Source organism: Pimephales promelas, chromosome 8 (assembly GCF_988280905.1).
Source record: "Pimephales promelas chromosome 8, fPimPro1.hap1.1, whole genome shotgun sequence".
NCBI classification, from domain to species: domain Eukaryota; kingdom Metazoa; phylum Chordata; class Actinopteri; order Cypriniformes; family Leuciscidae; genus Pimephales; species Pimephales promelas.
This window is the reverse complement of record NC_142776.1, coordinates 1,944,297-1,971,233: the sequence shown is the minus strand read 5'-3', so window position 1 is coordinate 1,971,233 and position 26,937 is coordinate 1,944,297. Positions and strand designations below refer to the sequence as shown.

The window sequence follows — 26,937 nt, the reverse complement described above, 5'->3', positions numbered from 1 at the left end:
GTTCAAGATCCAAATGACACTTTCAGTGCAAACGGCAAACTGTTCAAAGGGCTTTAAACGATTCCAGACGATGAATAAGGGTCTTATCAAGCGAAACGATCGCTGTTCGTGACCGAACGTGCGTGAACTCTCAGGCGGCGGCTTTGCTTTCAGGGAATGTGCTTTTTACTCTTTCCAGCAGTTGATGAAGAGATATGTCAGTGGTTTGAGGTACGAGCAATTCTTTTTGAATCATTTTTGCATCAATGTTTATGAGTTTATGAGTATGTTTATATATCGCTATATAACCCAGCCATATAGTGAGACTTGTTGTTCAATGCAGGCACATGTACACTGTAAAAATGAATATGCTTTATCTAATCTTTGACGTCTGTCTGTTAGTGAGATATGTTTGTTAAATTGGTTTGGTGTAAACTTTACTCATTTTAAATGGTTAACACTGCCTGAGAGCATCTGGTGTGGGATATACTTCTGAATCACTCATGTGTGTGTGAGTGGAGATGAGGAGGAAGTGTGTTGATTTGTGCAGTTGAGAGATTCATGAAACCCAGACTCTATTTGCTGTCTTAATGCATGTTCCTGGTCTTATTGTGAGTGATTCATCAGCACACGTCATTACAGAGAAAATGTGTCTTTCTTCATACACTCTTAGAAGAAATGGTTCTATTTAGAACCAGAAATGGTTCCATCCCCCGCTTCATATATGGAACTCCAAAATGGTTCTATATAGAACCTTTTTTTTTTGGTAAAAGGTTCTATTGGCCAAGTACGGAACCCCAGGGTTCTATATAGAACCCAGAGGAACCATTTTTTAAGAGTGTATAGAACTTTTTAGGGGTTCCAAATACGTAGCGCTGATAGAACCTTTTAAGGTTCTATATAGAACCTTTTCTTCTACTCTCATAACTCTTAAACTCTCATTTGGATCTTGAACCGTTTGGACCCCATTGAAGTCCATTATATGGAGAAAAATCCTTGAATGTTTTCATCAAAAACCTTAATTTCTTTTCGACTGACGAAAGAAAGACATGGACATCTTGGATGACATGGGGGTGAGTAAATATCAGCAAAAGTTTTTTTAAAAGTGAACTACTCCTTTAAGACCAAGAACATGTATTTTAGTTTCATTTCATGGTAATTTCAAAGCAAAGGTCGTTGTTTCATTTATAAATATCACAGAATTTTAGTCTTTGAATCCAACGCGCTGTGATTCAGACTTGCGCTTGCTTTGATTTGAACGCAGACGCTGATGTTGGACCATTTGTAGTCTTTTGCGAGAGCGAGGAAGCTTAAAATAGGCCCAAGTGTGGAGCTTGACCTAATTGTTGTTGCTGCAGCTGTGACTTGAAAGAGAGAGAGAGAGAGAGACAAGAGGACAAGAGCAGTCAGGCTGAAAAGGAGAGAAAGACTGCCGCGAGACGAAGAGGGAAATATAAAGGGCAACAATGAAAGAAAGACTGATGTTCAATAGGACCCTGATGGCCACTGAATGAACTGTATGATAAAAGACCAGCGCAACACACAAGAATAGACCTGACTACATCTTGTCTTGCTCTCTGGGGGCCGAGCGAGCGGCATATTTGGGAGGTTAATTCTTTAACGTCTCTGAGGTGGACAGTGGATGAAGAAACTAGAGTGACACTATACTGTTGTTACTAGTTTCCCAGTTTATACATAAAATCCTTGATTGAACTTTTCCAACATAGCACACAAAATCCCAAATATAAGACATGTTGACACTGTAAAATGCATCACTTTTTGATAGAAAAGTGTAACGTGTCGCATTTCTGAGTTAATATACTGATAATGACGGCAACAGCGTGTCGTTGTCGTTAAAAATCTCCTGACAGCTCAGACACGTTTAAGGAGATGTTTCCAGCGGGTCTTAAAGGGGCAGGTTTAACAGCTTCTCCTTTTAATCCTGCTTTAATCCTGCCTGTAGGCCCAATAAATCTCCTCAGACATAAATCGTTTTATAGACTTACAGAACAACTTAGTTATGCTTTACTTTACAGTTTGCAGGTCAACTACAGTAGATTAAACATATCATTCCAGATCGTACTGTACCTGCAGTGATATTACAGCTCCCCATTATGGAGAACTGCTCACTTACACCGTGTGCTATATATACACGCGACGCGCGATAAAAGGTCAACGTTTTTTTCCTAACCAGCCGCAATGGCGACAACGCGGCAATTGTACTGGTGAAACTCGAAAAATATCGTGCAAAAGTTAATTTATTTGAGTAATTCAACTTAAAAGGTGAAACTAATATATTATATAGACTCATTACAAGCAAAGTGAGATATTTCAAGCCCTTATTTGTTATAATTGGGATATTACACTCTCAGAAAAAAAAGGTACAAAAGCTGTCACTGGGGCTGTACCTTTTCAAAAGGTACACTTTTGTACCCATAGGCTGCATATTGGTACCTTAGTGGTACATATTAGCACATATTAGCTCATGAAATTGACATATTAGCACCTAAAATGTACATATTAGCTCATGAAATTGACATATTAGCTCCTGAAATGGACATATCTCTCAGAAAAAAAGGTACAAAAGCTGTCACTGGGGCTGTACCCTTTCAAAAGGTACACTTTTGTACCCAAAAGCTGCATATTGGTACCTTGGTGGTACATATTAGCACCCAAAATGTACATATTAGCACCTAAAATATACATATTAGGATCTAAAATGGACATATTAGCTCCTGAAATGGACATATTAGCACCTAAAATTGACATATTAGGATCTGAAATGGACATATTAGCTCCTGAAATTGACATATTAGTACCTAAAATGTACATATTAGCACTTAAAATGTATATATTAACACCTACATTGTACATATTAGCACCTAAAATGTACATATTAGCAGCACCTAAAATGTTAGCACCTAAAATGTACTTATTAGCACCTAACATATACATATTAGCAACTAAAATTTACTTATTAGCACCTAAAATGTACATATTAACACCTAAAATGTACGTATTAGCACCTGGAATTTACTTATTAGCATCTAAAATGTTAGCACCTAAAATGTACACTTAAAATTTACATATTAGCACCTAAAATGTACATATTACCACCTAAAATGGACATATTAGCTCATGAAATTGACATATTAGCTCCTGAAATGGACATATAGCTTACAGATATGAAAATCTTTTTACAATATTCTAATTTTCAAAATTATAACAAATAATGGCTTGAAATATCTCTTTTTGCTTGTAATGAGTCTATATAATATATTAGTTTCTCCCTTTAAGTTGAATTACTGAAAGAAATGAACTTTTGCTCTTTATTCTAATTTTTTTGAGTTTCACCTGTAGTATATTAGACACGGTTTCCATTTTTCTACGATGTCACGCTGGAACAACGAACACAAAGTGTTGCGATGATAATTTCATGTAGGCTACTGTTTATGTGCTTTATTGTCGACGAAGCAACAAAATGTTCTCGCGTGAGTCACGACACAAGCCAAAAAAAACGACAAAGTTTGCTAGGTTAAAATGGTTTTGCGTTAACGCCATTAATAACACGTTTAACTGACAGCCCTGATTTCTATAGTTAACATTTTTTTATTTCCGTCTGTTAATATAAGTACTTCAACTTCAAGGCAAATTGTTCATCAATATTTTATTTGATTTTGGTTTTAGATTTGATGCGTAAATCCAGCCAACCAGAGTGAGTCTGGTGATGTCATATTTGTATGAAATGGTCAGTGGATGGTCTGTGGAGGCTAGCTGTGAAGTGAATGATTCAATGACTTACTGTGTTTATAGACTCATTTTAATGCTTGTAATTTGCAATGTTCAACCACTGTAAATGTTACAAATAGACATTTTAGACCTCAATGGAATGATGTAACCAACAGGCAATCCTGAACGTGCTTTTCACAGAGATTATCATGGAGTGACTCTGAGCTCTGGGATGTCTTGCAGTGTCTTTTGTAGCTGTCTTTTTCATATGTCTGTTTATCATTTTAACTCATTTCTCTACGAAGCCTCCCAGAGGGTCTTGTTGCTCTTTGCATAGCTCGTGAGACTTATGAACTTTGTCTCAGATGTTTCACCTCAGGAGAAATAAAGAATAGACTCAAATGAGTCAGGAGTTGTCGTTTTGATTGTAAACTTCGGTGTCTTGGAAAGGTTGAGATCTACTCTGAAACGGTGAGATTATTAGGTAGTTTTTTCCAGAAGTAAAAGTCTGAGAAGCAGAAGACTTTAGCAAAACTGATTGTCTTAATGTGTTTTTAATGAGTACAGCGACTTCTAATACTTTAAGTATAGATTAACGTCACTGCAAATGTTCAGTATCTTCCTGTTATGATTTATTTATTCAGGGTTTGACTTGTTAACATGCTCATCTTAGACACTGAGATGTTTTGGAAAGTCTGACTCTGTGAGCGTTGCTATATCTACACCTTTCTCTCTCAAGCCCACCCCTTTTCCCATCAGGCCCCGCCCCATTGCATAAGCCCAACCTTCTTATCTCATGCCACACCCCTTTCAATTTCAGGCCATAGGCTCCGCCCTCATCAAAATGTCAGGCCACACCCCTTATGAGGCTTTAACATTAATTAGTAACCCATTTTGTAACCCATAGTCACATATAATTGAAAGGATAATGTTGCTTCACTGTATTTTTGTTAGTAACTTGTAGTGGAGTAAACAATGCTGTTTTAGCTTGACGAACTACAGATTCACAGTTGCTTCCCAGATACAGTCTCACACACACACACACACACACACACACGTACATGATGATGACCCAGATGTCGTCCCCTCACTGACCCAGAGCTGAAGGGCCGGCCGGGGTCATGTCTAAATCACCAGGCTGGTTCATTAGTGGCGTATCTTGTGCTCTGAGTGTCAGAGGTGTGCGGCCTACATTCATGAAAGCTGCAAACGCTGATATGAGGGGTTTTTGAAGACTGCCACACTACTCTTACTATTTCTGCAGTATATAGTATATAGTTTGTAAAATTTACTGTGGTATTCCTGGAAAACCTACATGACTTACTGCATATGCAATACTGTGTACCAAAATGAAATGTGCTTGAGTTGAGCTTTCATTTACAGTCACTGTTTGACTTGTGATTTTTTTTTTTTCCACATTTTTGATCTGACTGCAAAAATTAAGACTTTTTCATGTAACCCTTCGGAGTCTTGGGTTATTTTGGCCCTTTTTGAGTCCTTTTTTTTATTTTTTTTTTTATTTTGCGACATAAACAAATGTTTACCATACCAATTTTTGGTATCATTTTTTTCAGCACAACATCACCTATATGACCAGACAATTAGTTTATCACTTTGATGTACTGTATCAACATACTGGACCCAAAATCACACAAAAAACACAAAATTCGAATTGATCGAATAGCTTTTCTACTACTAAAAAAAACACAAACATGCTTAATGAAGCATTTTAAAAGTTGTAAAAGTCAAAATATACAGGTAAAATTCAGATATACTCAAGCTATATAGAAAAAAAAATATGATTAACAAAAAAAGCGAGTGTAGCCATATAGGCTTTTTTTTTTTTTTTCATTTTAGCTTTGCCACTTTTAAAAAAAAAATCATGCACACAAATATACAGAGAGCTATATTTAAGGCATTGCATTCCCAGAGTATGAGGGTTTCCAAATAGTGCAAATACAACATAAAAAATGTAAAATTGTGATAAAATGAAACTATATACAGCAAAAAGCAGGTGTGGCAATAGGCATTTTTTTCTTTTCTTTTTTGCTTAGAAACTACAAAACACTTCATTTACAATTACACAGCTAGCTACATTACGGGGCTTTCATTCCTTGAGTAAGAGGGGTTCCTCAATAGTACAAATATACCACATAAAAGGTAAAATTAACACAAAATCAAACCATACATTCAACTATTTACAACAAATATCAATATTTGTTGTTGTTGTTGTTGTTTTTATCTGTGCCACTCCTCGAAACAGTTTTTCTAATCTAAGTTACTCCTAAACTACCCAAACTACTCCTAAACTATCTACACCACTCCTAAATTACTCTCAAAATCTACTCAAACTAGCAATAATTTCTCTCTATATATATAACGTATATATGTCTCTCTTTGTCTACTCCGTAAATCTCCTGCCTTTCACTTTCGCGTCTTTGCCTCAGTTGGCTCCTCCTTCATTCTGTGAAATGTGCAGCCTAAAGAGCAGAATCAGCAGATTCACATTTTTCTACGTTTTGTTTTATGACAAAAACCGACAAAGTTATTAGAATAAATGCAACGCCTGTCACATCCCATCTTGCGTTATTTTACGAACACGTCAATATACGTGTACATTTTTTTATATAAAGTTTAAATGATCATATCTCAGTTTTTACTTGGCCTATCAACACATAACAAAAAGTAAAATAGAGTTTCAAGTCAGCACGTGGACGGCAGCGCTCAACGTGACTTTGTTTTTATGCTTCGACGTCTTAAAATGGATATGTGACTTGATCACGCCGGTGTGATCTGCGACCCCGAAGGGTTAAGATAGCAATAAAAGGGCAATTTAACCGTTTTTATTTCCACGCTACAAATATTGTCATGCTTTATGGTTCAGATGCATTGTTCAGCAAAGGCACTTGCACAGTAGTATATTCATAGATGCCACCTACGTCACTCCAAATACAACGCCACCATATTTATGACCGATCTCGACCGGTTTAGCCACCCAAACTGCCCATAATAATAAGACGCTTCGGTTATGGGTAGGTTTAGGTCTGGGGTAGGGTTAGGGTTAGACCACTAGGAGGCGCCTTCTGCCCCATGCGTCTCATATTGACACTAAAGGGTGCCATGTGCGTTGGATGTATACGCATTGGCAAAAGCGTCAATATATGACACCTTGGGATGAGACCGGGGTGGTTCTTCATGTTTTTTACGGCGGTTGGCAACCATAGGAATATATTTCTTTCTCGCAATGCGGAAAACACGGACAGAATCGCGGAATCCAGGCATAGAAACGGAATTTACTGTAACGCGGAAATTCACGAGAATTCGCGAAATTCATGGAGGAACAACTAACGTTAATTACCTATGGCCTTATTTGTCCAAGTTCGGTCGTTTTTTTTTTTTGAGAAAATGTTCTACATGCAATTTACGTTGGATGTCACGCGGAAATTCACGGAATAAAATCGCGATATAGACTAGTGTATGTGACGGAGATACCTGGAGAAAATGTCAATTTTAGGCTCCGATCCTTATTTGTTGCGGCCTGTTTTCTTTTATCGATTATTATCTGCCCTAGACTTGCCCCAATTTGCCTTCCCTGATATATATATGACAGTTGACACACCCATATTATGATTAGACAAGACGTGACGGCAGATTTGGAAGATGGACGAACAAATAACGTTAATTAATATATGGCCTTTTTTGTCCAAGTTCAGTCGGTATTTTTGAGAAAATGTTCTACATGCAATTTACGTTTGTTCTTGCAATAGTGTAGGCTATTTGTTGCAATTTTGCAATATTTTACTTAACATTCCTCAGACACTTATTCAGTTATTTATAATATGCGTTGTTCAAAAAAAGCAAAATGTAGTTTCAATGTAGCTACGTTTGATATTAACTTGTAGTGTAGGTAACTACTTTTCCAAAGGGTAGCTTGACTGTAGTTTAACTACTTTAACTTACGAGTAGCTTGTAGTTTGTCAAACTACAGCTTCCCCAACACTGTTACTGAGAGCGTCGGTCGTACAGATGGCAGCGCAAAGCTACAGTGACGTCATGTGACCCGAACGAATAGCATAAAACACCCATATAAATAGCTATGATGCATGTAGTAGTAATTTTACCAACCATTTCAACTTCCATTAAGTCAATAAGTGGAGTCAAGACCACTGTTTATGTACAGTCTGGCTTCACGGTGTTAAATGAGCGACTGCTGAAGGGTTAATAATGGTACTCTACAGCACATGATGTGTATAGAGCGTTTACGAATGACACGGGTCACAGCTTTTCACCCTAATGCTTTTCACTCGTTCCCTTGAATGTGTTTTTCTCACATTTTTTCTCGTCTTTCTCTCTCATTCTTTTTTGTCTTCGTATTACTTCCCCAAACCTAGAAATCCAGGTGTGGTGTGTGTGTGTGTGTGTGTGTGTGAAATCCACAATTTGTTTCTCTCAAGCCACGCCTCTTTCAATTTCAGGACCAGCACACAGGCCCCGCCCTCATCACATGACAAACAATCCACACTTGTCAGGCCACACCCCTTATGAGCACAGTCTCCGCCCCTTTTTAAAATCAGCCCAGCCCTCTTTTCTGAAACCCCTTCATCTGACATCTGTTCATCTGTTAATTTTTTTACGTCAAATACTGAGAATATGTAAATGGCAATATGTTCAATCAGTTCTAATGACATTAATAGAAAGTCTTTAGTGGTTTAATTGGAGGGAGATTGCTCCGACTGATGGAGGGCTTGGATTAATGCAAATTTTGTTGGAAATAAAATGCAACAGAAGTTTCATGTCTTGTCTAAATGTGATGGCAGCTTGGCTTGTGGAGATTATAACAGGACGGCTTTGTTCTGCCAATAATAAAGAGACACACACAGACGAGAAGAGAGCGGAGAGAGAGAACGAGTGAGAGGAAGACAGCTGTATTACAGTAATCTAAAAAAGATTATGGAGCAGAGACAGAAAGGAAGCCAAACCCATCTCAGTGCCATCACTTCCTGTGTGTGTGTGTGTGTGTGTGTGTGTGTGTGTGTGTGTGTGTGTACGTTCTCATTCTTATTCTCACTCAGTCTCTGGAATTACTTCTTACTGCTTGTCAAAAGTGATTCATAAGAGTGAATCTCATAAAAACACCTCCAAGTTATATTTCAAAAACTGAAAGTTTTTTTTTTTTGCATTATGGCAATTTTATTGCTATTTCATAATCATAATAATATCGACTGTTATTACTCTATTTTTGATCAAACAAATGCAGCCTTGGTGAGGAAAGAGACTTTTTTCAAAAACTTTTTAAAATCTTACCAACCCAAATTTTTATTTTATATATAAAGTATTTTAAATAATAGTATCTTTGTTATTATGATGTATTATTTCATTAATATGTTGTAGTATGTTTCTTGTCTTGCATTACAGTGACGAGAATGAGATTTTTGTTTTTGTATAGAGTATGTTGTTTAAAAATGTGTTTAATTGTTCTAAAATACTGTCAAAAACTTGGCATTAAAAAATAGGTGTTTGTCAAGTTTCTGGGGGGATTTCACACATCAGTTCTGCTTTAAACTTGAAAAATGCTTAGTCAACCACGGACACAGAAATCATCTCAAAAATGGCTTTTACTTTCATTCTTCATTAAAGTTGTTACAATCTTAACTTGCAGTCTCTTCTTTTCATTCATGTCACAATACATTGGAACAGATGAGCTTCATTTGCAGTCAGATTATCTTCAAACAGTAAATTCTTTGATAGAAGGCTTCAAGCTCAAACTAGGTTGATAACCTTTTTAAAAGAAAAACAGGAAGAGAAAAAAAAATACAAGATCTAATTATAAACGGATATTGACATTACATCACAGCAATATACACTCTACTAGACATTTTAAATTCATTTATAGATAATACTCTTATTCACAATCGTGTAAAATGTCTCATAGCAATATAAATCAATCAAGCGTCAAGCAGTCATCCTACCAGCAGCGTCTCGGGTTGATTAATCACTGATGCACATCCGATTTGCGTTGTATTTCTCTCTCATACCTCATAACTTCCAGTTACAAAGTTTTCCCCATTTTGTAGGAGGGAAGCTGGAAAAGCCTGCAAGCGACAAGCATTGTTCTCATTTCTCTTGTTTTTGCCTGTGCTTGGTCTCTAATGCGCTCTGAGGAATCAATCTTTATCAGGTGCGCTCGTAATTAGGGTTCGGCTTTTTCCGACAGATGCCGGATGACGTCACCCGGAAGACGGCGCTCTTCGTGCCTTTCCGTAACACCATCTATGACCGTCCATTCGGCGAAACCGAAAGAGAATTTTCTTCAGTAATTTCTCAAGTAATAATAAATTACATGTTTGACTTCACACCTCCCACTTGACCTTCTTGATTCTTGAATCCAAGAGGTCACACCTACTACTTTCCTTCCAAGTCCTTGTACTGTTGTTCCACTGGGAGCAAAACAACTAATCGCCGAACATCCCTACGAATGATGGTTGATGGAATTTTAGTGACTTCCCATTTGGTAATTTTCCTCGTTACCGATTTCTCTGGTCCTGAACAAAAAACTGGGTGACTTGAGGAAACTCTTACTTCCACATCTCTCACAATACCTTTAGGATCAGCATTTGCCTTGGTGACTCTTCCTAATTTGTATTGACTTCTAAGAGCATTCTGGTCTGCAATCCAGACAATGTCCCCTTCGGTAACATTCCTTTCCCTTGTGTGCCATTTACTCCTTACGAACAGGTTTGGTCCTGCCAACTGGCTCCATCTTTCCCAGAACTTGTTAATTTCTCCCTGGATAACCCGTAACCTCCTGTATGGGTATCCTGCAAAATCGAAATCGCCAGGATCTCCTCTTGGGCTTGCTCTTCCCAGCAACAGGGAGTTCGGTGTGACATATTCCAAACAATACTCACGACTTTGAGTTCGTGCATCTATCGGCCTCTCATTTACAAGATTTGCTGCCATATACAGAAAAGTCTGGAATTCCCCCCAGGTGAAGATGCCATTGCCTCCTAGATTGAGAAGAGCTCTTTTCACAACACGAACAGCAGCTTCAGCCGCTCCATTCCTGTGGGGTGAGTTAGCTGGATGAAACTTCCAAACCCACTCAGTTCCATGTTTCCCAGCTTCCTCTTCAAATTCTGGTTTCTTTACTCGCTCCAAGAATTCATACAGGTCTTTCAGGGCTGACTGTGCTCCCACAAAGTTCGAACCTAAGTCTGACCACACTTTTGTGGGATGTCCTCTCAAAGCAGTGAACCTCTTGTATGACAACAAGAAACTTTCAGTGGATTGATCGCTTACAACATCCGTGTGAACAGCCCTTGAAGCCATGCAGCAATACACGATGCCCCAAACCTTCAACCTCACCCTTTTCTTCACTTCATCCTTCACTTCAAAAGGGCCGAATAGATCTACCGTAACAAACTCAAAGGGTGCAGCTGGTCCAGTTCTTTCAGGTGGGAGATCACTCATGATCTGCTTGCATTTCTTTGCCCGTGCTTTCCTGCAGATGACACAACTTTCCACCACCTTTTTGGCCAATCTCCGACCTTTCACCACCCATGCTACTCTCCTCATCCTCAGAAGTGTTCCAGCAATCTCTTCATGGTTGACATTATGCGCCTCATGAGCCAGTAGCAGCGATACTCGTGCTTCCATAGGTAATAGTGGAATTGTGGGTCTATCTCTTCCAAAGGCTTCACATCTTCCTCTGCACACAAGAAGTCCTGTTCCTTCTTCTTTAAACACAACCAGTCTGCACAGTGTAGTCTCAGGGAATTTTGTACTCTTTTGTGCTGCCAAAAAGAGTGCCTTCAAAGCATCCTCCCTTTCCTCAACTGTCAGTACAAATCCACTGTTTCCAACTCTATCTTCTTTCCCAGATGATGAATTTATACTCCTTTTCCCAAGCCATTTTCTCACGCTGCGCCATACCCAGCCAATGACTCTTGCCAACCTTGACAGACTACTGAATCTTTCGACATCCACCAGTCCTCCAGTAATTAGTCTACTCAGCATCTTCCAGTGAAACGACCTCTCAGCTGCTGATACCTTCTTCCCTTCAGTTATCTCCTCCATTTGGGCTCTAGTCACTGCTGCAGTGAAGATTTTCCTTTGGATCTTGTTAACACTTTCTCTAGCATTATCAGCAATTTCAGCTGCTGATCTCTTCGGCCATTTGTCCACTGATTCTTTAAGGAACTCAGGTCCATTTTGCCACATAGAGTCTTCATCAAGATCTTTAGAGCTCGCCCCTCGTGTGATAATATCAGCGATGTTCAGCTTCCCTGGAATCCACCACCAGTCATCAGTTGCCCCTGTCTTCTGAATCTCTCCAATCCTATTTGCAAAGAAAGTTTGAAACCCATAGCTGTCACGGTGAATGGCTCCCAGCACCGTCTGACTATCCACAAAATGGAACCATTTCTCCACTTTGATTCGTCCATGTTTTTCAAAGTATTTCCGTAGACGTATTGCAAAGACGGCACCACAGACTTCAGCTTTCACTGGATCTCCTTTCAGTTCTAGTGGTGTCAGTTTGGATTTAGACTCAACTAAGCGAACATCCACTCCTTGACTGGTATCCCACCTGAGGTATAGTACTGCACCATAAGCTTTGTCACTCCCATCCGAGAACGTGACTCCCCATGGTTTTCCTTTCCAGTTTGCAGGCGTAAGACTTCTGTGGAACTTTATTTTATGGAGTCGCACATACTCTTCAAACAATTCAATGGCCTCTCTTCGGATTCCCTCAGAGAGCGCAGAGTCCCATGTATGTCTTGTTAGACACCCACTTCCGCCTTCCTGGAACGCTCTTCTAACGAGAATTGCGCCCTTCTGTTTTACTGGTGTGACTAGACCAAGTGGATCATAGAGTCCCGCTACTTGACTCAAAAGGTGTTTCCTCGTCAATGGATTGGGTGTCTTCAACCTAACCTCCTCTTCAAGAAGATCCTGCTCAGTCCTCACTTTCCTTTTCCTTTTGGAGAAATTTACAGAAGTCATCATATACAGTCTATCCTCCTCCGGCAGGTATCCAATTCCCAGGGCTTTCTCATCCCCCTCTACCAGTTGATTAGGAAGTGTTACAATTCTCTCAGGAGTCAGGCTTGAAACTTTGCTTGTCTTTTCAGATCCAAACCTCCCACTTCGACCAGACCAGACCCATTCCTTCAATGCGAATCCACCAGCTTCAAGGATTTCCTCAATGCCCTTGACAATCTCAGCCAGCTTCTTCCGATCATCTTGAGATGTGAGGATATCATCCACGTAGCAGTCTTCTTCTAGGACTCTTCGCTCCTCCTTCAAATGAGCAAAAGCTGCCAATCCAGCGGTCTCCCTCATCGCTAGCTGCGCGATACAACCTGCTGGACGATCTCCAATGTTAACCCTAGTTATGGCGTACTCTCCTATTTCTTCCTCGGGTGCGTCTCGCCAAAGAAATCTGTGAAGATGCATTTCTCGTTCTTCCAGCCATACTGAATTATACATTTTCCTTATGTCTCCCAACACTCCAAACACTCCTTTCCTGAATCTGAGCAGGACAGCTCTGATAGAATTCAGCACATCAGGTCCTTTTAACAGAAGGTCGTTCATACTCAATCCCTTAAACTTCTGGCTGCTATTCCATACAAGACGCACAGGCGTGGTGACTGAATGTGGGTTTGGTGCAACTAGATGGCTTACATACCAGACCGGTCCTGTCCACTTGTCAAGCACTTCCTTTGTCAGTTTTACTGCAGCTTCTCTTCTAACCATCTCATGAACCTGTGCAGTGTAAACTTTCTTCCACTCAGGCACCTTCCCAAGCTGTTTTTCGGTTCTCAGAAACGTCGATTCCACTCCGCTCCGATTGCAAGGAAGACAAACAGGGTCTTGGATCCATGGGTACCTTGCATCCCAATGAGGTCGATCGCTATGAGAATCCACTTGCACATAGGTAAGTCCACTTTTTATGATTTCTAACTCTTTTTCCTCAGCCAAAGTCATCTCTTTCCCTCCTGGCTGGCAGGTCCCGCAGCGGCAACCTCCACACTTCGGCTCGCATGCAGCTCCTATGCTATCCCAGCTCCACCATTGAAGGAATTCCTTTCCACTTGTGAATGTGCTTCTTCCATCAATACAGGGAATTTTCTTTGAGATTTTGGAGAAAAATAGCGGCTCACTTTCTCCACGGACCTCTGTATACCTGGTCACAGCAGTTCTCATTGACCTTGCAAAATGTGTCTTCGACTCATAAGCTGTCATATGGATCTCTTCAAACAAGTCTGGGTGTGCCCCACCTACCATTTTTCCAAGTGGGCTGTCCCAAAGGACAAGATCTCCTACAATCTTTACTCTTTGTGGTGCGAGCTTTCCTTCCCGATGACTGAGAAGTAGTTCTATTTTTTCAGGCCTCTTTAGTTCTGCCAACTCAACATCTGGAAAGAACTTTTTCAGTTGCTGTGGACTCACTCTCTTGTGCATTCTTGCAATCTCTTCTAGACCATAACAGACAAGTTGATGTGCTTTGTCTTTTCCTGCTGATGTTCTTACTCGAATTCTGAGGAGATACCTTTTGGTTCTTACACGGATAGCCATCTTACCCACTCCATGAACAACCAGATTGATTTCTTCTCCACTCAATCCGAGCCTGTCGGCAGCTTTGTGGGTTATATAATTTGTGTCAGATGCCAGATCGATTAGAGTTCCAATTGTTTGTCCTGCATTTGTTGTCACCTCTTTGAGCATCATGATAACTGGAAGTTCCTGAAGTTCATTTTCGTCCAACAATCCAGGTTTCCCTTCTTTGGAACTTTCCCTCATAGCTCTGTTGGTAAATGCTTTCATACACCTTTCCACCATTTCAGGAGAAAGCTCAGAGAGAAATTTCTCTTGTTCCACAGTTAGTCTACTTCCTTTTTTCTCCTCCTTGATGGTAACTTTGCTTTCGTGTTCAGATCTGGTCTCCCCTTTGGGACAGAAAAGATAATGATGATCTGCAGAGCCTCCTCCTTTGCATTCCTTTCTCCTGCACAGAAACATCTCTCTACACTTACTGTCATCTTCATGATAACCCAAACACCTTCTGCATAACCCAAGCTTCCTGAGGATTACCTTCTTTTCTGTAAATTGCAGTTCCTTGACTTTATTGCAAAAGAAGATTTTACCTTTGTGCTTCTCAGATCCACACACAATGCACACACCTTCAAACGGAGTTATCTTTGTTGACTTAGTAAATGCATAACTTCTCTCAGGCCTTCTGTCCAGCCTTTCCACTTTTTCCGTGACTCTTAGCTGCTCAAGTCTCTCAAGGATTCCTTCCTCCTTCTTCAAAAACTCAAGAAGTTTGTCAAAGTAATTTACTGATGTAACCTCACTATCTGGAGCAGTCACCAAAGCAAGCCAGTCCCTCTTCATGAACTCAGGAAGTTTACTTTCTATGGACTTAATTACAAGAGGATTTTTTATGACCTCCGTGTCTCCAAGGTCAGTAAGATCCACTAAAGCCTTCTCCACCGTTTGGACAAATTCGATCACTTTGCGTGGCTGGTTTCCTCTCATCACAGGAATTCTCTCTAATTCCTCCACAATTTCCATTGTAATTGCATAATTGTTCCCGTATCGATTTTGAAGCACCCTGAAAATCTCTACAGCAGTGTTGTAAGAGGACAAACGAAGATCTTTCACAATCCTGGCATCTATGCTGTCTAACAATTGAATTTTCTTGACCTCCACAGATCCAGAAGGTTCTCCCTGTTGTTGAAGTTTTTCCCAGTCTTTCCTCCACCGATAGAAGTTTCTCTTGTTTCCATCAAACACAGGCAAACTTGCTGGTCTGAATCTCACGATTGGGTTGCTTGGAGGCATAAAAGGCGGTGCGTGTGGCACAGTGGGGTTTGGGAGCAATGCATCTTCAGCGGCCCTCCGCGCTCTAGCAAACTCACCCTTCCTTGCTTCGAGCTCATTGCGATCTTCCCTTAATTTCCTCACACGTCCTTCCCAAACTTTCCTTTCGGCATCAGGGGTCCACTTCTCCCAGCTTGACAAAGCTCTTAGTGCTTCTTTAACAAGATTTTCAAGAAAGATGAGTTGAACTTCATAGTTTTCATACTCACTACTATCAATAGCTATGTTTGCTACTCGATCACAAGTCTTCTCCGCTGCAGTTATTGCACCAGTCACTTCATGCAGTCCATATCTTGACCAAAGGTTAATTTGAACAATTTTTTCAACTTCATTAAACTTCTCATCACACTCACTTGCAGTTTTCTTAATATCAGCTTCCTGCTGCAATGGCTCTTCATCTTTGCTCTCATCATCCTCCATATCAGCGAGAAGTCCAGATCTGAAATCATCGTTTGTCTCGAAAACCTTTCGTGCGTTAAGTGAGAGCTTTTTGAACTCTTCCTTGAGCTCCTCTTCTAATAGCCTGTGAGCTTCTCTTTTAAGAAAATTGACTTGTCTTGTGAAACTAATTTTTGCAGCAGTCCTTTCTTTTTTAAGTTGCTCAATTGGTTTCCCCACTGCTTCTTCAGCCATTTTCAACTTATCCACTTAACACGTTAACAGCATCAACAACCTTCCTGTCTTTCACCTTCTTGCTCCAATGACGCACAGTCTGAGCTTGGACGTTCAGCACTGCCCCAAATGTGAAGTCCACCACTGTTATGCTGATCTTCAAACTGTGTTGATAAGCTGGGCTGTCAGCTGTGGTTATCAACTGTCAAGTTTCTGGGGGGATTTCACACATCAGTTCTGCTTTAAACTTGAAAAATGCTTAGTCAACCACGGACACAGAAATCATCTCAAAAATGGCTTTTACTTTCATTCTTCATTAAAGTTGTTACAATCTTAACTTGCAGTCTCTTCTTTTCATTCATGTCACAATACATTGGAACAGATGAGCTTCATTTGCAGTCAGATTATCTTCAAACAGTAAATTCTTTGATAGAAGGCTTCAAGCTCAAACTAGGTTGATAACCTTTTTAAAAGAAAAACAGGAAGAGAAAAAAAATACAAGATCTAATTATAAACGGATATTGACATTACATCACAGCAATATACACTCTACTAGACATTTTAAATTCATTTATAGATAATACTCTTATTCACAATCGTGTAAAATGTCTCATAGCAATATAAATCAATCAAGCGTCAAGCAGTCATCCTACCAGCAGCGTCTCGGGTTGATTAATCACTGATGCACATCCGATTTGCGTTGTATTTCTCTCTCATACCTCATAACTTCCAGTTACAAAGTTTTCCCCATTTTGTAGGAGGGAAGCTGGAAAAGCCTGCAAGCGACAAGCATTGTTCTCATTTCTCTTGTTTTTGCCTGTGCTTGGTCTCTAATGCGCTCTGAGGAATCAATCTTTATCAGGTGCGCTCGTAATTAGGGTTCGGCTTTTTCCGACAGATGCCGGATGACGTCACCCGGAAGACGGCGCTCTTCGTGCCTTTCCGTAACACCATCTATGACCGTCCATTCGGCGAAACCGAAAGAGAATTTTCTTCAGTAATTTCTCAAGTAATAATAAATTACATGTTTGACTTCACAGTGTTTATATATTTATATTAGGGCCGTGCAAAAATTAATTGCGATTAATCACATCCAAAATAAAAGTCTGTGTTTACATAATATATTTGTGTGTGCTGTATATAATTATGTTGTATATATAAATACACACACATGCATGTATATATTTAAGAAAATGTGTTATTCATATATAAAATATTTATATTTATATAATATAGATTATGTATTTATAAATATATACAGAATTTAAGCGCAAATAATTCTTAAATATATACATGCATGCATAGGTATTTATATATACAAAATAATTATATACAGCACACACAAATATATAATGTAAACACAGACTTTTATTTTGGATGCGATTAATCGCAATTAACTTTTGCACAGCCCTAATTTATATCTAAAATTGAATTTCTCGTTTGTTTCTTTTGATTGTGGGGTGGCACGTTCTCGACAGCTTTCGTGAGGTTCACCTGTAGTATGTAGTACTTTCACTCTGTCACCATCTCTGGCCTTTAGTAACACTAACCCCCCCCCCCCCCCAAACACACACACACACACACACACACAGCTTGAGCTGCATCCGGTCTCCATGGCGATGGCTCAAGGCTTCTCTGCTCATTTCAAGGTCACCCCTGTGAGAGACAGACACATGTGTTTCCAATAGGGACTGACCGTCGAGTATAAACAGTTCTGTCATGATGACTCTCTCGCAGTGTTTGGTATGGGAATGGTTATGACGATGTTGATATGTTTAGTATTGGCGGAATAAATCTGCTATGCTATGCGCTTCAAGTACGAAATTGCGACTGCCAATACATTCAAGACACACTGCTGTGAGAAAGTAAGACATTAGGCGTGTTTCCATTACAGATTTTCTAAATATCGATAAATATCGAAATGACGGCGTTTCAATTAACCGATGTTATGCGACTAAAATGTCATTTTTTTTCCTCTCGCGATAAGTCATTCCAAAAATCATGGCAATGGACAGGTTGGTAGGTTTATATATATATCAGAGCCACCACACTAGACATTATTACAATTAATGGAAGGAGACGTGTGTGTGTGTGTGTGTGTGTGTGTGTGTTATCAAGCATTAATGTTAAGGAAAGACTCTTATATTGTGAGCGGCTAATATGACGAGTTTCTCTGTTTCTCCTCATTTCTGCTCGAGCTCGTGACGTTTCTTTGAGGTTTAGAATCCAGTATTTGTTGTAATTATTTTGTCTTTTATGAATTTAAACTAAAATACTGCATTAATATTTTTTTTGAAAAAAATGATATATATATAAATATAGAAAAATATATGTATTTTTCCACGGCAAAAATAGACCATAAATATTGTATAAATATTAATAAATCCAATCAAATTGTCTCAAAATACTAAATTATAAAGAATAAATATTATAGAACAAAAATTAATTGCATTGGTTTTACTGGGATGGAGGAAATTTAATTTTTAGCTGTCCGGTCACTTTTGACCGGGAAGATAACAAGTGTGACTCCGAAACGAAGAGCGCCTGAGGGTTAAAGTGAAAGTTGAAATTGGGTTAAAATTTGAAATTACATTTTTAACCCAACATTTGGGTTTGTCCATATTTGACCCAAATTTGGGTTGAAACAACCCAGCATTGTGTGGCTCAACCTTAAGTTTATCAAGTGATGAGACTAAAATAACAAAAATAACAACTTTATTCAACTTCTTCTTCTGTGTGGGCCTCTGAGTGAGTAACAGCGCAGCGCTAGGTCAGAACGTAGGCTCACTATTGGCTGACACTGGTCATGTGTGTGATGCTGGCCAATAGCGAGCCTACGTTCTGACCTAGCGCTGCGCTGTTACACTATGTGAACTCTGGAGGAGCGAGACAGCTCTCAGATTTAATCAAAAATATTGTAATTTGTGTTACGGGGTTGAACAAGACGAGGGTGAGTAATTACTGACTGAATGGGGACCTGTCCCTTTAAGGATTTATGTGCTAGGCCTATTTAGAGTTTCATGACAAAACTTTCTATAAATCTAGTCATTGTAGTTTCTCTGTCTGTAAGTGAAAATTGTTTCATTGTGTTAATCCTACAACAATTCTGTTGTCAGTGCTCGGTGACTAAATTCCTTGATTTGAAGTCATGTTATGTTGCTTTATGTGAGGAACAGCCTGATATTTAAGCATTTTATTCATTGAAAATCTTCAACTGTGGCTGTAACGTCTCATTAATGTGTCGAGTTAAAGATGGTGCACCAGAACATCATCATCATCAGCATGACTGATCGTGATGCAGCGATTTTAAGAACAAAACCACAAATTAGAGAGACGGGAAGATTTCAGAGGATATAACATATGAGTCATATAGTCTTCTTTTATGGTGCTTTATTCCCATTTGGAGTTTGTCAGTTTGAATCAACATCCACATTCACTATCTGAAGCTCAAACATTCGGCATCGTCTCATGTGTTTCAAAGAAAAAATAAAATACAAGGTCTGAACCACAGGAGGAAGTGTAAATGATTTATTTGGGTGAATTATTCCTTTATGGATGGATGAAAACAAAAACAGACACTATATTCAAAAAAATGTACTTTATATCAAAGTGTAGGTGATGCATAATGTGTCCATGTTATCTATAGCATCCAAAACCTTAGATTAACGTGTGAAATGTATTCCTTTTAAATTCAATATTGTAAGCCCTTTTGCCTGGTTCATTTTAGTCCTGAGAATGAAAATGCACTTTTAAAGAGTACAAATGAAGAGTTCAGATGCAAAAGCCTCTAAGTGCCATTTGAAATGTTCTTCTAGAATGATCATTTTTATCAAGCTTGTATATTTAAGTTCAGAAATCTCACTTAAATGACAATTAATAGGTCATTGCCATTTAAGAGAAATTACTGAACTTAAATATACAACCTTGATAAAAATGATCATTCTAGAAGAAAATTTCAAATGGCACTCTTCAAATAATCTCTCTTTTTTAGGGCTGATTAATCGGATCCAAAATTAAAGTTTATGTGGGTGCACTGTATAATTATATATATATATATATATATATATATATATATATACACATGCTTGTATATATTTAATAGATATTTTCATGTATATACTGTATATAGATTTATATATAATTTATATTATATATAATATATATATATATATATTATATATAAATATAAACATTTTATATATAATTTTTTTGTCTTAAATATACATGCATGTGTGTGTATTTATATATATATATATATATATATACAAAATAATTATACACAGTACACCCACATATATTATGTAAACACAAACTTTTATTTTGGATGTGATTAATCGCGATTAGTCGTTTGACAGCCCTGTACTCTTTTTACAGTAATATGGGCTCATAAAAGCGGCATGCAGAATAATTATAGACAAATTAAAGAAATGCTGATGAACTATAACATGCCACACCAGGACACATCAACTCCCACATGCTTTTCATTTCAACCCACATTCACATTTACACTAAAACTAGAAAAAAATAAAATAAATCAATATGATGCATAATAACATAAACGTTAAAAAAAATCTGAGGCGTGCGGCATGAACAGAAGGTCAAGCTGTTTTCATGACTGACATTGACTGACTGTCTGAAGCTGTGTGTGTGTGTGTGTGTGTAGATTTGTGCCACCTGGTCCCCTGATATCAGCAGAGCGATTGCAGAGATTGAAACCCTTGCTTCACTCTGACACGTTTATATGTGTCCTGTCATCAGCTGGCAGAAGTGCACGAACACACGGCGTCTCTTTCACTGAAATGACCTCAATGACTGTGTGACTGCACTTACCTGCCATTTAGCAAACATGTTTCATCCAGTGTGACTTTCAAAGCATTAATTACATGCCCAGACTCTCCTCTCTCTCTCATAGCCTGACTTTCGCCGTTTTGCTGCGGCCGTTTTGTCAGCGTCATGAATTGAATTTGTTTCGTGTAACAACTATTGCACTTATTGGTAACACTTTACTTGAAGGGGTGTGCATAAGACTGACATTGCATATGTCTCGAATATGAAGTAAGGTTAATGCATGTTTATGACAACTGTCATTAAAGGAGTAGTTCACTTTTCAAAAATCTTTTGCTGATAATTTACTCACCCCCATGTCATCCAAGATGTCCACGTCTTTCTTTCTTCAGTCGAAAAGAAATTAAGGTTTTTGAAGAAAACATTCCAGGATTTTTCTCCATATAATGGACTTCAATGGGGACCAAACGGTTCAAGGTCCAAAAGACAGTTTCAGTGCAAACTGTTCAAAGAGCTTTAAATGATTCCAGACGATGAATAAGGGTCTTATCAAGCGAAACGATCGCTCATTTAATAAATAAATAACTAAGTTTAAGTTTTATAAGCACAAATGCTCGCCTTGCTCTGTTCTGTGATGCGCATTCGTGACTCTCCTGAAAAATCAAAATGAACGAATCTTTTTACGAGTCAATTCGTTCGTTTCGTTCGTTGAATGAACCAAATGACTCGGAAAAAGATTTGTTCATCCGCATTATTCACACTGTTTTAATCTAATTATGTCGAATGCAAAACACATTTCTATGGACGTATTGGATTGTTTTAGCTGTCTTCAAGTGTCTTTATTTCGATGTTTTCATGTCATGCACATGAACTCATGCCTTCTTTATGAATCTGCACATGAAAATATCATCCGTGTTCGTCACGAACACGTGCGCACTTCAGTCAGAGTGGAATTAAAATGTTTGCATGCCTGATTATTGCGATTAAAACCAGCATATGACACATATTTTACTACGCTTACAGTATGAGCATTATTGCATCATGATATGAGTTTATTTGCATTATGAGCTTAATTGCATTACTTCTCTCTAAGTTTTGTGTTTTTATCAGGGAAAGTTTAATCTCAATATTGGCTAAATCTCATAATGGCATGATGATGATGATGATGTAGTCCTTGAATAGAAAAGCTTTTGTAAACAAAAATGTCTTTTCAGTGAAGTCAAACAAACGAAACATCTCATGACGTTGGACACGTACCTGAGGACACATCAGCGAGCTAAAAGAAGCTGAAAGAGGACAAACGGGACCTGAATGAGATCACAAAACTAGAGCAGAAAGTAGAGCAGAAAGTAGAGCTATGCCACGACAAAGCGGAGCGAGAACTCCCTGGGCTGAGCGTTTCCACCGCGAGACCTCACGGGAACGCTGACCATCAGGAACGTGCCGTGTGGAGAGAGAGAGAGAGAGAGAGAGAGAGGGGTTGCACAGGAGCCGGTGTGTTTCCAGTGTGCTCGTTCAGACGTGTGTGCTGTCGAGGCCGGCTTATTATAGAGAAATGGTCCAAATGTAACAAAGGGAACTATAGCAAATGCAAACAAAAAAACTGCATGAAATGTAATGAAACTGGATTGGTGCACCTGTCTGTTAGAAAAAAAAAATACATTATTTTTGCACAAAACCAAAATCATTTTATTAATGCAAACCTGATTTTCAGCAGTGATTTAATGGTTTGTGACTTTAAAATGATTTATACTAATGAGATGGATGGATAGACAGACAGACAGACAGACAGACAGACAGACAGACAGATAGATAGATAGATAGATAGATAGACAGACAGACAGACAGACAGACAGACAGACAGACAGACAGACAGACAGACAGACAGACAGACAGACAGACAGACAGACAGATAGATAGATAGATAGGTAGACAGGTAGACAGATAGACAGATAGACAGATAGATAGATAGATAGATAGATAGATAGATAGATAGATAGATAGATAGATAGATAGATAGATAGATAGATAGATAGATAGATAGATAGATAGATAGATGAATAGGTGGGTAGACAGATAGATAGATAGATAGATAGATAGATAGATAGATAGATAGATAGATAGATAGATAGATAGATAGATAGATAGATAGATAGATAGATAGATAGATAGATAGATAGATAGATAGATAGATAGATAGATAGATAGATAGATAGATAGATAGATAGATAGATAGATAGATAGATAGATAGATAGATTATAAAAAGTGCTGGGTTGTTTCAACCAAATTTCAGGTCAAATATGGATAAACCCAAATGTTGGGTTAAAAATCTAATTTAAAATGTTAACTTTCAACTGTACATTTTTTTAATTGCATTTTTAACCCAACGTTTGGGTTAGTCCATATTTGACACAAAATTGGGTTGAAACAACCCAGCATTTTTTAGAGATCATCATTTCTTTTCAGAAATCATCATTGTTTATGGATTGCATTTCAAATTGCTTTTGAATTAATAAATAGATACAGAAAAAACTGTCGTATCGTTGACCCAGATACGCCTTCTCAATCTTGTACTACATTACGCCCTATAACACATAAATTTGAGCGTTCAAGCCCTTCTGGTCTTTACAATATTTCAACCACACGAATCAGAAATGCACTTTTAGAAATCGTGCTCCCCAATCAGCTTATATCTCCTCGCATTTATTGAGTGTGTTCATGGATCATGTGGTTGTTTAATTGACCAAAACATGAATCATCGTCTGACAGGCATCAGAAACGCCACTGAGATGAAACAATTTAATTAGGACGGCAAACTTCAGATTGGAATCGCCTGACGACTGAAAGAGTCTGTGCAAATATCAACCTGACGGCGAGCGCAGACATGCACGAGCTTCATTAACTGGCTTTACGCTTATAGGCCGAGAGAGCACGTCATCAGTGTGCATTTGCATAATTAAAACAGATCAAAACAGAAATGATCACTATAGGATGTTTTGAAATCCGGCTGTAATTGCATGTCATATCACTCAAACAAACTAACCGAAGGATTACTAGAACAGTCTTTCATCAGCGATTTGCATAATGCAGTAATTAGTGGGGTTCATTTTCTGACGTGAAATCATGAAGAAATGAGCAATAACGCTGCAAAACATCCCGACAGACCATTTAACAGACTATATATCTGGTCAATTAACTCAAGAGTGAGAAATATATCATGGTAAGGGAACAGAAGGACTGATGAGACCACATTCAAAACACTGTGGTAACAGACCTATGGACAAAATTAATCGAGTTAAAACCAACCAAACTAAAAAAAAAAAACTAAAAAAAAAAGAAGTACATTTACTTATTTTATCTTTATCTTTAAATGCTGGCAAGTTTTTGCATGCATGTTTTTTTAAGTAAATGCCACATATGGAATTAAGTAAACTAACTAAGTCATCAGAATTAAGTAAACTAAGAAAATAAGTCATTTTACCGTGGCTATAGAAGATTGAGTAATATTTAGTTGTTTCCTTTGCAATACTTTTCACTCAATGAACAATTTTGGGTCAAATATGGACAAACTCAGCCATTGGGTTGTGTTTTTAAATGAAATTTGTAACCCAATGTTTGAGTTTCTCCATATTTGACCCAAAATTGGCTTAAAACAACCCAGCATTTTTTTTAGAGTGTTCCAAAAATGACTAATTATCTGATTGACACTCACTTAAAATTGTTGGGTTAAAAATAACCCAACTAGGGGGTGGTATAGCACCTTCCCAACTGTGGGTTATTTTAACCCAATGCATTGGGTTAAATAACCCAACAGTTGAGTTAAATATTTAAAAAGGCTACTTAACCCAACAGTCAGGCTATTTCTAGAAATTACTCAACGATTTAAAAAAAATTACCCAAGATTGTTTTGAAAATAACCCAACATATTGATCCAACATGTGTAACCCAACAGTTTGGTTTAACAAACAACCCAACATTTTTTTAATGTGCACTGTAATAGATGTGCCAGCCGTGAAAGCTTGAAAGGCGTAGCAACAGTAACTAGGGAGGGTGGGGTTTAGCGAAGGGTCAATTACATTGTTTTTTCTCTGTACACTCTAAAAAATGCTGGGTTGTTTCAACCCAAATTTGGGTAAAATATGGACAAACACAAATGTTGGGTTAAATAACCCAACAGTTGAGTTAAATATTTAAATAGGCTACTTAACCCAACAGTCGGGCTATTTCTAGAAATTACCCAACGATTTAAAACAATTACCAACATTTTTTTTAAAATAACCCAACATATTGACCCAATATGTGTAACCCAACAGTTTGGTTAAACAAATATCCCAACATTTTTTTTAATGTGCGCTGTAATAGATGTGTCAGCCGCGAAAGCTTGAAAGGCGTAGCAACAGTAACTAGGGAGGGTGGGGCTTAGCGAAGGGGCAATTACACAATTTTTCTCTAAAAATGCTGTGTCTTTTCAACCCAAATTTGGGTAAAATATGGACAAACTCAAATGTTGGGTTAAAAATGTAACTTCAACTCTCACTTTCAACTGTAAAAATTATATTTTTAACCCAACATTTTGGTTTGTTCGTATTTTACCCAAATTTGGGATGAAACAACCCAGCATTTCATTTACTTTGCTCAGCGCAGTGTTGCGCTCTAAAATCCTGATTTCAGCGTCACCTGTCTCTCAGGGCTTTGGTGTGGAGAACAAAAATTGTAACTAAGGTCAGACAAAACGAAATAAGTGTTTCACCGGCACAAGTGGGAATTGTGTGTCGAGGCTGATTGAGCCCGGGAGACTCTGAGACTCTGGGGTCAGAGGTTGTAATGGTTTGTCCTTGCACAGGTTGGTGTCTGGATGTGAGATGGAGCGAGTTAGGCGGCGTGTGAAATAAATTGAATTCAGCGGAGCACAACTAGATCTTTGTGTTCCTGCGCTAATGTGTGAGATTCCAGCGAGATCAATGGTGTTCGGCGGGACTCGATTTCTCATTGATCTTGTATTTTTTTGTATTGATCTAGTGTGGCAAGCTTCTCAGAAAAATGTCCGTCTCGGCTTGCGGATGGACAGACGGTGCGGTTGATATCGACAGGCTTGAGTATTTTAGACCGAGCGTTTGTCCTTCAGTTAGAGGCGGATTGATCGACTCGGCCTTGAACGTCACAAACGAACAAGCTAATGAAACGATGACCTTTTCGGGGAAAGGTCAGGCACACAATGTGTGATCTAAACAGCTCAGAGATATCTTTCAACATACAAAAACACTGAATTTGTATGTTTTCATTCTTAATTCTTTTAGTCAGTGTTTGTAGTATTTCTAGGAAACTTGGGGCTTTAAACGATTCCAGACGACGAAAAAAATCGAAACGATCATTTAAGATAACAAAGTTTAAGTTTTATAAGCTCAAAACTTTGTTATTTATTTTTTAAATGAGCCATCGTTTCGCTTGATAAGACCCTTATTCATCGTCTGGAATCGTTTAAAGCCCTTTGAACAGTTTGCACTGAAACTCTCTCACCGTTTGGTCCCCATTGAAGTCCATTAAATGGAGAAAAATCTTGGAATTTTTTCATCAAAAACCTTAATTTCTTTTCGACTGAAGAAAGAAAGACATGGACATCTTGGATGACATGGGGGTGAGTAAATTATCAGCAAAAGTTTTTTTTTAAAGTGAACTACTCCTTTAACTCAAAACAATCTTGCAATCAATAATGTATATCCTTTATATATATTGTTAATGCTATTTTTGTATAAATTGTTCACAGTCTGTTTAACCTAATGTTAGGTTCATTTATAATCACTGGAAATGATTTTGTAGACGCTCCATTATTAGCATAGAAGCCTTGCAGTGTTTTTGCCCGGCAAACAGACCTTTAGCTGGTAAACACCTGGATGATAAATATGCATGCTCTGCTCGGAGGTGTGTGGCATGAGAGGTCATCGTCC

General features: G+C 38.4%; 2 protein-coding genes across 5 annotated transcripts in view; one reads left to right on the top strand and one right to left on the bottom strand.

Moving 5' to 3' along the window:
• dlgap4b (DLG associated protein 4b) overlaps window positions 1-26,937 on the top strand; it is a 179,049-nt gene that overhangs the window by 81,188 nt on the left and 70,924 nt on the right. The gene's annotated exons all lie outside the window — the stretch shown is intronic.
• On the bottom strand, window positions 9,310-11,803 carry LOC120479285 (uncharacterized). The gene is made up of 2 exons (XM_089133703.1): window positions 9,678-11,803; window positions 9,310-9,486 (listed from the first exon to the last, which is right to left on the bottom strand). Exon 1 carries the CDS (start codon window positions 11,782-11,784, stop codon window positions 10,111-10,113), a length of 1,674 nt encoding a protein of 557 aa, XP_088989829.1. The 5' UTR covers window positions 11,785-11,803; the 3' UTR covers window positions 9,310-9,486; window positions 9,678-10,110.